We start from the raw sequence: 12,432 nt of genomic DNA, 5'->3' as shown, positions 1-12,432 counted from the left end.
TTAAATAAAGTGCTGCTTGGGAGGAAACCCAAGATGTACAATCTAGCCAATTATCGGTTTTTCTTTTCGATTTAGGAGTTTTCTTTGTTCAGTTGACTTTCTGTAATTTTTAGATTGGTATTTTATTTTTGTTTTAGTGTTGGCTAGATATAGCATCGGGTCCTTTTCTAGAAAGTGTCCAAAAAATGTAAAAAGAAAGGCCTAACGGTTGCTACATGTGTAGGGATGAAAAGCAAAATATGCAGAAAAAGGGTTGTCCAGAGCTCTAAGGACCCCATCGACGTTCCGTGGATCCATCCACGGACCATGAATGGTGTCCGTAGATCCCCGGTAAGATCTCTAATATTTCTAAGTGTGAAAGTGACCTACGGACCCGATTTACGGTTCGTAGGTTGACCCACGGACCATAGCCAGGGTCTTGTGGGTCCAAACCCTAGTTTCACCTGACCCGACCTAGACATCTATTTAAATAACCCCCCCCCCCCCCCCCNCCCCCACTACCCAAACTCTCTCCCAACCAATATTCAACCCCTCCTCTCCAAAAATCCCTCCATATTACTCCCAAAACCCACAAATCACTCCATTTACATTTCCCCATTTTCCAGAGTTTCCAGTGTCCAGGTTCGGTGTCTAAGGCTAGTAATAAGTTGTTGGAGTCTAAAAGCATCACGCAATCACCCACTTCCTTTGCTTGAAAGGTACTCGGCCTCCCCTTAACTTTGAATTATGGTTCATTGTTGTTATTAAAAGTCATGAAGTGGATCTTGACCTTGGGTATGATATTGTATGTGTTCTTCATGAATTGTATGTTAGAAACAATCTGGGACGATAGAATGTGAGTGCGTGTTAAATTTAATTGTTGCACAAAGCATGTTAAATGGTCTAAAGTGTCTGTTCTGACTTAGGGTTTCCCGTATCAGTTGAATAATTAGTTAAATTGCGTGGAATAGAAAACCTAAGGATGATGAACTATCTTGTTTATATGTTGAAATATATGAATGGACCTAGAATTGAATGAATTGATGAATAATCTTGATTATTAATTGCGAAAATGTCAAAAACCTGGCACAGATCCAACCTACGAGACCCCATCCACGGACCGTAGGTCAACCTACGGACCGTAGTTAGGGCCCGTAGGTCTTCACATACATGAAATCCACTAAGTGTGGAACCACTGAGGTGGACTACAGTCTGTACGTCAACCTACAGACCATTATGTACATCCGTGGTTCCTATCTGAGCCCAACCTTTTGGGACATCTGACCTACGGAGGGTATCCATGGACCGTAGGTGGCCACTGAAGCTACTGTCTGAAAATTTTTTTGTTTTTGTTTTTGTTCGTTCTTTGGTCTAAATTTTTTTCGAGTGTATCATTGGTCTATTTTGGTACTAACTAAGCCTCCACAGGTACAATGGCTCCCAAGAAAGCTCTGGTCTATGCCGCAAAGGGCAAGTCAAAGTCGGTTGCACCAACTTTGTGGCTCATTGATAAAGATATTGATGCGGAGAAGGATCCCACCTATGTCCCACCTACTACAAGAACATCCCCAACTGCACCTCGTACTACCCAGAATCAAACCCGGTAGGTGATTACTGCTATGGTCACTGTCTCCTGACTATGAGTTCGCTTTTTCATTAGGTATAGGATCCGGCTCCGCCCATGGCTCTAGTTTGGCTGGCGTTAATGCCTCCTCTTCTGAGGAGGACAGTGTAGGTGACTTTTCAGTGCCACCAAACACCGACCCTGTTCCGGTTGTTGAGGAGCCTAATAGATGGTGTGTTGAGGGCCAGTGGCAAATATACAAGGATGCTAAGATGATAAATGAAAAGGGGAATATGGCCAGGTTGATCAATGAGGAGCGCAAGGTACTCACAGGCAACCTGCATACCATGCCCGACATCCACCAGCTCTTCCCAAAGCATAAGTGTGTGTGGATAGCCCAGAACCTGGGGTATATAGCGAGGAGATCGTGAGGAAGTTTTATGCCTCTTACGCTGCCACCCTTCGAGGCTTTATCTATAAATGGGCCAAGCCAGCAGCCCAGGCACCACTCACAGTCAGACTAGTCGGGGGGTTCTCTCTGGAGATATCTGAGAACAGCATCCACCAGTTCCTCTACGGTCCAGCCCGCACTTTGTCACTCAACGCTACCAAATTGGACTATAGGTGGGATATTGTGCGGAACAGGGCGTTCCAACAGAATGCAGAGTAGAAGGAGGCTGTATTACATTGGTTGGCCAGTCACATCGCTACCGACGGAGAGTGCGCTGAGTGGGTAAGCACAAACAGCTAAGCATCAATAAGGTCATTTTGAATTTTGTGGCCAAGTTTTTCTCGTTATTAGTGCGAAACAGGATGTCTCCTACTCAGGCAGACAACGCGCTAATGTGGGATCGAGTGGTTATGGTTGTGGCCTTGGTAGCTGGGTTTGAGATAGACTTCCCCCGCATACTGCTTGCAAAGATCCATGAGTGGGCCTTTCAGACTACCACCACTCTACCTTTTCCATGTCTTATCGTTCAGCTGTGCAGAGATGCTGGGGTACCCATTTGGAACTGTGACAAGCTGGTACAGGCAACCAAAACATTAGACATCGGCCTGATTAGGGATGAGGCCAACATACGGGTTGCAGTGCCATTAGGTGTAAATTTGGTTATGGATGTGGAGCAGATATAGGGTGCAGACACCGCACATCCAGCCACTACTGTTGATACCCCGGCCTCCCCATATCAGGCCACCAGTCGGGCCCCTAGCTCATCCAGAGCCACCCCATCGTTAGGATCTGTTGTCATGCCCCTTGCCCATGTTCAAAAATTGGAGGCAAAAATGGCCACGCTACTTCAGCATATGAAGCCTTGGATGCAACGGTCTATATCAGATTTTGAGGCCAGGATGGGGCACATGATGGACTTGAAGGTCCTGGCCATTAATAAGTGTCTGGACACCTTTGAGTTGAGAATCTTCGAGCGACCAGACCCCACCACATATATCTTCTCTTTCTAGACTGAGTTGGATAGTCTTCAGGCCGATCTTGATGCCATCCTAGCTCTATCCATGGATGTGCCAAAGTCTACACCTACTGCACCGGTAGATTATATGGTGTTACATGCTCTTTACAGCGAGGACACACTGCATTCCGAGTCCACCCGTGCCCGAGGGAAGAGGCACTGTTCTACCCACACTTCTGATGCCACTAAGGATGCGAGGGCAAAGAAGAGGGAGCGCTAGCAGACTACGCAAGCTAGGAGAGCTTCTATTGTGGATGAGGAGTTGCACCAGCAAAGGTTGTGTGAGGGTGCTATTAGGGCCTTGAGTTTTATGCTCGTTATTGAGGCAGTTGCCACTGTGAGATATGATGTGAGCACTACCGATGGTGCTGCAATGATAGATTAGAGCACTACTGATGGAGTTCCCCATGTTGATCCAGCGGGCTCCGGGAAACCAGACCCACCCGCTTGTTGAGTTCTTCGGCGCATTTGCGCCACTGGTTTGCTTCACCTTCACCCTACTTTTTATTGCTTATTTTTTGTGTTCTTTCAGGATATTAGCACTTTCTTTTGTTGAGGGTGGGGTAAACGGATTATGAGTGATAGGGTGAAGTCTGAGTAAACCAGCTCATAGTCCTCTCTTGAGGTTTTCTTGCCTGTGTTCTTTTACCTCAAGAGACGGTTTTAATTTCAGTTGAACCGGCATGTGTTAGGATTGTGTGTGGAAGCATGAAAAATAAAATAAAGCATGATGGAATAATGAATAAAAAATTGATACCTTTCAAAACATATGATATGTGCTTAAAATCTGTAGGCAAGAATGAGTTGAATATGTTGGCTCTGAGTATGACATGATAAAGAACGAATTTGATCTCATGACTTAAGCTAAAACTTGAACTAGGTAATCTGATAATCTGATAATGAAACAAGGTGCCAAAAGTGTGTGAGGATAGTTGAATGTTCAGACAGTTTTGTGCCAATCTAGAACTTGCCCCGTTGGTCCTGCTAGGATAACCGAGGCTAAAAGTTGGCAAGTGATCATAGGCCATTGTTCAAATTAGTCCACTTAAACCTAAAATGATCTAACCAAATGGTAGCATTATTCCCTTTTGATCCAAATATTTGAGCCTAAAATTGACCATTTCGTTTGATTCACCTAACTCACCTTCCCTTAAAATATTGTCTTGGCCCTGGTCCCTTATTTGACATGTGCACCTTGACTTAGGCCAAAAGCCTAGGTTAAGGGTGGCAAAGTCAAAAGTGACCTTGATCTTGGCCCTGGTCCGACATCGAACATTGTGCACCTCAACTAATGCAAAATGCATAAGTTGAGGGTGGCTATGAAAGAGGAAACCAAATGAAAAAAGGGTATGAAAAGAGTTGTATGATGAAAAGATAAAAAGAAAGAGGATGTGACTTTGTGCAAAAAGAATTAAAAAAGAAAAAAATGTTGAAAGAAACAAAAGAAAAATAAGTGAAAGAAAAAAATAAAGTGCAAAATAAGAGTCATAAAATCAAAAGTCACATCCATGTTGCAAAGAGTAAGGGAAAGAAAATGAAATGAAACGATGCCAAAAATAGGTCAAGAAAGAGGTAAATAGCCAATGTAATTAATGTCAAGGAGGGCAGAAAGTCACTAAAAAGTACCCAAATGTACCACACCTGACCCTGAGCCTACGTTACAAGCTAATAAAGTCCTATAGTGATCCTAGCAACTAGTTTGGAGAGTCTAAGCATTGAAAATAAGGGCAAGCCTATAGTATTGAGAACTAACTGTACTTGAAGTTACTTATGAGTGTGACTGTTGAATGAATCCTTGTACTCAAAATCATATTCATTGTGTGAAAAAGGGATTTCATTTGATGTAAGGGCACTAGTTACATTGTCGGAGAGTTGGTACCTTGGTGATAGTGAAACAGTGTCTGTTGTGTGTCTATTGGTCGATCTATGTCATATCTTGATCCGCATGAGTTAGCATGTTGAGTCTAAGAGAAAAGATTTGCACTCAAATAGGGATGAGGGATAGAAAGCCATATGATTGCTTATGCTTGAATGTCTGCTTCTATGTAGGTGTCGTTTAGAGTCTTAGTGTGTCGCTTGAGGACAAACAACAAGTTTAAGTTGAGGATGTTGATATACCGTGAATTTACAGTATTTTTAATACATTTCACTTAAGAGTTGTGTGTGTCTGGAGCCATTTTGTATTGGTACTGATGTGTTTTTATCTTGTTTGTAGGAAATAAGTTTGGACGTGAAAGTTGAGAGACACAACTGAAGAATGTTGCAGAAAAGGGAATCTACGGACGTGACCTATGGGCTGTTGGTCCAGTCACGGTCCGTAGGTGGTAGGCGTATATGGACTGGCATGGCTTGAAGGAAAATCAGGGAATTCTTGACCAAGTGTGGAACCAAGGTTACAAACGACGAACCATAGGTCGACCTATAGGCCGTCCTGCAGGTCCATCAAATGATTCAGAGAAAGGGGTTCTAATACCTGATTTCGAAAGTTTAAGTATGGAGCTATGGAGGAGGATCCAGGGACCGTGGATCGAGTAACGGTCCATCCTACTGATCAGTCAATGGTTATTGAGAGTTGAAGAGTTTGAGCTTTGGAAGAATGCCTAAATCCCAAACCACGGAAGGGACCTACGGACCGTAGGTCAGTCCATAGTACGTAGGTCAGTGTCGTAGATCAAAACCACGTCTAGAAACTTTATTTTCTTATTTCGTTTCCTTTTTGTTTAAAACTATGTTTTCTATAAATAGGATATGTAAACCTCGTTTTTAGGGGTGAGAGATTATTATTTTAGTACTAGTTTTTGGCTTCGGAGATTAATTTTGCAACTTGTGCAATTCTTGATTTCTTATGTTCGTTTTGAAGAATTTTAACTTTGCAATTCAAGTTGGGTTTTTGGATTTCTTCTACTCTAATAGTAAGTTCATGAATTCTTCTTATACAACTATGAATTGTGTTTTTTCTAGTATGGGTAACTAAATCCACAACTAGGGTTGTGGGAACCATGAGCGATTAAAAAAGTATGAGTAGTAACAAAGTAATTTTTGAATACTGTTGTTGCATTGATAATTCTTTCATTTAGTGTAGTGACTCGGAAAATGATAGAATGAACTTGAGCCTTGATGTTTCGGTTAGTGGGAGCTTAGGTCGATGTTTATGCTGTTTTAGAACTTAAATGGAGCTAGGTAGCATCCTAGGGTGCAAGCAAGGGCCTTGGCTAGCGAGTTAGGATGTAAGAAGCCTTGTCCTTGGAAGGACTGTTTGGCGATGGGGCTGCTAGATCGCCTAAGGGGTTGGAGAGTCGACCTTATGCCCCTAAGGTCGCCCAGTGGACTGCCCAGTTGACCAGCCTTTGAGTAGTCCCACTGGAACAGACGGGCAAGGGGCAGATTTTTAAAGTTACAACTTTTAGGGTCAATTTCAAATGATGATATCTTTTAGCTCAAACCGAATTAGGAGGACCATTACCTATCCAATTAAAGGTAGTTGAGTCCTTTTTCCAACTCCACTGAGTTTTCCCTTTTCCGATCTCGGAGTAAAAAGTTATGCACAAAATAGTGAAGCACTGTCAAAAAGGACGAGCTTAGACGGGTTTAGTGAAAACTTTTAAGTTTAACCTTATGGGTCCTTAATTCTTTTCCTAAGTTGAGTCCCTATTATTATATGCCTTTCCTAGAAATTATAAAACCCTTCGAGCTCAAAATTCTTCCATTTAAGTCACTCCAATTAGAATTAAAAAGAAACCCACCTCCTCTCAAATATTTCTCTCTCTACAATCCTCCATTGAAGAAGGCCAAGAACTTGGAGCTAGGGCTTGGATTGAAGGTGGTTTCTTCATAAAATTCCTTGGGGAATCTTAACAAAGATATGGTGACCCTTGATCCTTGATTATCTTTCCTTCAAGGAGTCCATTAAAAAGGGTTTCAAAAGTCTTCAAAGAACAAAACTTCTATTTTCTATTCTAGGTATGGGTTCATGGGTAAAATGTTTTCAAAGTCATTATATTGGTGAATTGAAGTTCTATTTATGATTTTAAGATGATTTTATATGAAACTTCTTCAAGAACCCATGTTTTCATTAAAAGCCTAGAATTTGCTTATGAAGTGGGTTTAATGTCTATGATTTAATGTTGATGAAATTGTGTTTAGATTGGATTGTATTGTTGATTTATATTGTTTTCTATACCTATTTATGATGAATTGTTGGTATATGGATGAATTGAGGATTCTGGCCTTATGGGCAAGTTATGGGTGAATCACCTTGTGGTGATAGAATTGTTGGGAATTGAGTAATGGTGATTATGGCTTTGGAGGATGGTAAGTTGACTTAATCTCATATTATTAGTAGAATTGTTCTTGATGTTGATCCACTTGAAGGGTGGAGGTGTTTACTTATTTTGTACATTGTGACCATGGCCTTGAAGGCATAGTATGAGAGATTTAAGTGTTACATGGCATTTTATGAATGGACATTCAATGGAGCTAATGTGATCATGTTATGAACATAAATGTGTTATTATTGAAAGGCTTTTTCTCAATTTGACACTCATGAATGTTGATGATAGAATATGAAGGATTCTCCAATGTATTGCATATCTCGAATTGGTAGAGCTTGTGCATCATTTTCTTGTTTAAATGATTATATTGTTGGTTGTTGAATCCTCGGATCGGTAGGCTAGTAGCACCCTTCCACTCATGATAATAATGAACCTTGGAATCAGTAGGCTTATCGCACCCTTCCATTAATGATAGTAATGAACCTTGGAATAGGTAGGCCTATGGCACCTTTCCATGAAGGTTAATGATGAGACTTGAACCGGTAGGCCCATGGCACCATTTCAAGAGGAGTTAATGAGCTTTCCTAAATAAACCTTGAAACGGTAGGCTTAAAGCACCCTTTCACGTGTTAATGAATATAATTTGGAGTTGGTAGGCCAATGGCACCTCTCATATGTGATAATGTCAAGGTAACGAACTATTTTATGGGAATGTAGGCTAAGCACCAAGTGGATTTGGTTAGATGGAAACTCCCCCAATGGTTAGGTATGAGTTTCAATGATCGTCTACCTTATCCCATAAACTATGTGCCCGCATAGGTAGCTAGTGGATCCATTAAGCTCTATGTACCGGTCTTCCTTAGGCAAGTAGACCACCTCTTTACGGTGTGGGGACTTATGACACCGGATTCCATGACAAGCTCTCATGGTCTATGTCGGTTAAACGCTTACTTCCCATCATGCGAGATTTCATTATGGTTTCTTGATAGGTTCTACAAAGTGTAGGTAGTAGTATAGGATGCTACATATACATTGCACGAGTAGGCTTGGAGAGGATCATAGTGAGTTTCTCTAAAATCCTTATGTCTGTGACATAAATATGCCCTAAATGAGGTTATTAAAGAATGTTGTCTCTCAAATGCTTAATATGAGGTGCATGCTATACTTGGGTTATATTATGAGTTACTTTCCCTTGTCATGTCTTAATTAATGATATACCTCTTATGTATGAATATTGTGCAAAGGTGAAGGAAAGGAAGGATGAGTTTACTTTAGGTGACCTAAATGTGGTGTCCTAGTATGGATGGTGGTATGGGACGCTATCCATACATTGCACAAGGTATAGCAAAAGGGTTGCTTGAGCTGAAGGTCCAAGGTAAAGGTAAAGGTTTTCATGTTGATATCATTAAAGTGTGATATTATGACTTACTTGATGTTTATGCTTGTCTTGTATGTCTCCTATTCAGCAGTTCATGATATTTCTACAAGTGGCAAAATGCATGGTTTCTAGCCAAAATGTCCCTTTTAAAGCATGTTTTGCATGGTCATCATACTTAGTACATTTTGTGTACTAACCCATATTTTTCATATTTTTTACTACATGTGTAGGTTCCGGCAAGTGATCCCTCCTAGATAGTTTGAAGTGTTGGATTGCTTTCCTCCAAGACTTGGTACGTCCTCATGGATTCGAGGACAAGACTTTTTAGTTCTTTTGTTCATGTAATAGACACTTTTAGCTATTGTTTTGATTATAAAGGGTTGTGTCCCTACTTATGTTTTGTGATTGTGTCTAAGATGGCCATGTGAGACTTAGACTTCCGCCGGGTGTTTTTAAAGTTGTTTTAATGAAGTTTGAATGTTTGGATGTAAATAAGTTTTTAATTCCACACTATTATCTTTATTGAATGCAATGAATGACTATGTGGCTTGTATAAGACCCCTATGGGGTCGAGTACTCCTTGTTACGACTTGGGGGGTGCTTCCAAGTCGTGACATTTAGAAGTCTTTTTAGTGTTTGCAAACATTAGAACTCGTCTTGTTGCTACTTGCCGGACCAAGGAAGTAATTAATAAGAAAGGAATTATCAACATAGATTTAGTGTGATACTATCTAATAGTCTAATGTCAATTGGTGTGAGGGTGAAAACTAAGTCATACATTGATGTGATGTCTAATATGAGGTAAAGGTAAGGGTTAGTAAATTATACGCACATAGCCGGACCAAGGTGCGGGGTGAAATTCTCTATTTGCTGGACCAAGGATTTAGGGATACATAACTTACCACTTTGCAAGTAATATAGTAGGAAAGGATTGCTATTACTCTACCGTGTTATGAGCTTATGGGGAACACATACACCATAGTTACTTTCCCTCATTAATAATAACTAAAGTTCGAATCTTGCTCACTTGCTCTCTAGACAACGATTAGTTATCTGTTACACACCCTCCCCCCCTTTACTTACTTGTCTCAGAAATACGTTGACTAAACGAATATATGTAAGTTAAAGTTAAGTCTAAACCATATTTCTCGTGGGATCGATCCCAACCTACAAGTTGGGTTCTTTACTTGATAAGGATCACTTATACTTCTTTAGGGAGGTGTAATTTGAGCGTATCCTAAAATTTGATACGCTAAAATTACACCTCCCTAAATAAGTATAAGCGATCGTTATCAAGTAAAGAACTCAACTTGTAGGTTGGGGTCAATTCCACGAGGAATATGTTTTAGACTTAACTTTAACTTACAATTATATTCGTTTAGTCAACGTATTTCCGAGACAAGTAAGTAAAGGGGGGGGGGGGTTGTGTAACAAATAACTAATTGTTTAGAGAGCAATTGAACAAGATTTGAACTTTAGTTGTTATCAATGAGAGAAAGTAACTAGGGTGTATGTGTTCCCCATAAGCTCATAACGCGGTAATCCTAGTAATAGGAATCCTTTCCTAGTGTATTACTTAGTTACTATTCATACTTTGTTAATCGTTCATGGTTCCCACAACCCTAGTTGTGGATTTAGTTACCCATACTAGCAAGAACACAATTCATATTGTTAGAAGAAGAATTCATGAACTTACATAATGAATAGAAGAAACCCGTAATCTCCAATTGAAATTCAAAGCAAGAATCTTTATAAACCGAAATTAGGAAATCAAATTGCTAATGTTATCAAGTTAATTCCCAAGAACTAGAGTTAAACAATAGTGGCTAACCCAAATAAGAAGAAGAAAAGAACCCTAAAAAGTATTCCTATAAATGCCCATAAAATAATTATTTATATGGAGTATTTATACGATATAGAAAACCTAAATAAAATAAGTGACTCCAAATTAAATTAGGGATCCAAAACCAAAAGGAATTGGATTCCTATTTAATTTCCGTAAAGCTGTCCGCGTGAAACCGCCTCAAATTATTTGAGGGGCCTTCATGTGGCAGCTTCCAATTCCAATTCCAACTTTGATTGGCTTCATCAATTGCCACGAGGAAGATTCCTTTTGCAATATGCAATTTGCAGCAAATATGCACCTTATATATTTGTATATTGTTATATTAAATTTAATCCATTAAGTTGTCTGCTTGATTTCCTTCTTCAACCTTCCATCTTTAATTCGTTTTAGCTTCAAACTTCTTCATTTTTCCATCAAGTTAATCCTACAAATAAAATATACTATTTAGCACAATCCATAAAATTCAAGCTCAAAAGCCAAAGTACGGTTGAGCAATCGACATGATATATTTGCTCACATTCCAGGCGAAGGTCATAATTTGCAGGAACATTCTATGGTCTTAATAAGAGGAGGTAGAGTGAAAGATTCGCCAGGTGTGAAATTCTATTGTATTCGAGGAGTCAAGGATTTGCTGGGAATTCAGGATCGAAGAAGAGGCGGATCAAAATATGGTGCGAAAAAACTAAACTAGATATGAATGGAAGATGCCTCTGGAACGGAAAAAAATAATTATTAAATGTGAGGCAAATAATGATTAAAAATATGTATTTTGGCTTCACATCAACACTCCACACTTAAACTTTTGTTCGTCCTCGAGCAAACACTAAAGCTCATCTCAAAAAATTAAAATAGAAATGTCATCACTTTAGTTAATACAAACAATTCGGCCATATACCAATTTCAAAACATCACGTAGACTTTTCACTCATTATGCAAGACATCCTAATAAACAACAAACCTCTAACCTCCTAACTTCAAGGAAGGAGTTTGAACTCATCAAATTTAAGCTTTCTTACCTACTCTCATCAGAGAAAGCTAATAAAATCACCTATCTATCATGAAACAAGTGCCCTCACAAAAAGAAATAGTCCACACACTCAATTAAAAAGACTGAATATAAATTAAGGGCTTTATATCAAGAACAACTCTCACACTCACAAATAAAATTCACATGTATGCACAAAGAACCATAAGCTTGCCCATTATGTACATCTCCGCTAATTTAGCATGCTTGAATAGAATCAAATAGAACGTTAACGGGTTGTAATGTAGGCTAGGGGACTGGTAGGAAAACTATATAATAGTGACTTACACTTCCTTAAACACTTTGCAATTTTAGACTTCATCACCCAAAAATTTCTTCTCTTTATTTTCAGTCATCTCTTCAACAATTATTTCACAAGTAATGCTCATCAACTCAAGAATGCTTCAATCAATTTTTTTTCCCAGCGGTTTTGCACTAGCCACCCTCAACTCAAGTGAGGTACACAATATCCTTGGTAGGACTAGAGCCAATATTTTAAGCATACTTCTGAATTAGCCACCCTCTACTTAAATTTTTAAAGCTTGGTTGAGGTGCACAATATCAAGCATTTTCATCCTTTTTTTCATTCTTCACACATCAAGGGACCAGGGCCAAAACAGAATTTTCATACTTTTCTTCATTCTTCACACATCAAGCATTTTCATCCTTTTTTTTCTTCCACCAATGTTTTAAACCTTTTTTTCCTTAACATAGTGCATTAAGGATTTCTTTTTGGATCAAATAGAATTATGGTATCAATAAAAAGGGATTCGGCTCAATCATGTTCTTTACAAAAAAAATATAGGCTAAAAGGCTCAAAAGGGTTAACTAGTGATATAATATCTGAAAAAGCTAAAATTTACCTGACAAGTCAAAGAAAGCCTATTTTCATCTCTTAAACAAG

The 12,432-nt window shown here is 39.4% G+C and overlaps 1 protein-coding gene and 1 pseudogene across 1 annotated transcript; both read left to right on the top strand.

The window, feature by feature from the left end:
• Window positions 1-12,432, top strand: part of LOC125873800 (uncharacterized) — a 180,470-nt pseudogene that overhangs the window by 42,608 nt on the left and 125,430 nt on the right.
• LOC125872261 (uncharacterized) lies at window positions 5,344-11,233 on the top strand. The gene is given in 3 exon segments (XM_049552976.1): window positions 5,344-5,540; window positions 10,973-11,184; window positions 11,187-11,233. Coding segments are annotated over 3 exon segments (456 nt in total).

Source organism: Solanum stenotomum, chromosome 8 (genome assembly GCF_019186545.1).
Source record: "Solanum stenotomum isolate F172 chromosome 8, ASM1918654v1, whole genome shotgun sequence".
Taxonomy (NCBI): Eukaryota; Viridiplantae; Streptophyta; class Magnoliopsida; order Solanales; family Solanaceae; genus Solanum; species Solanum stenotomum.
This window is presented reverse-complemented; position numbering and strand designations above follow the sequence as displayed.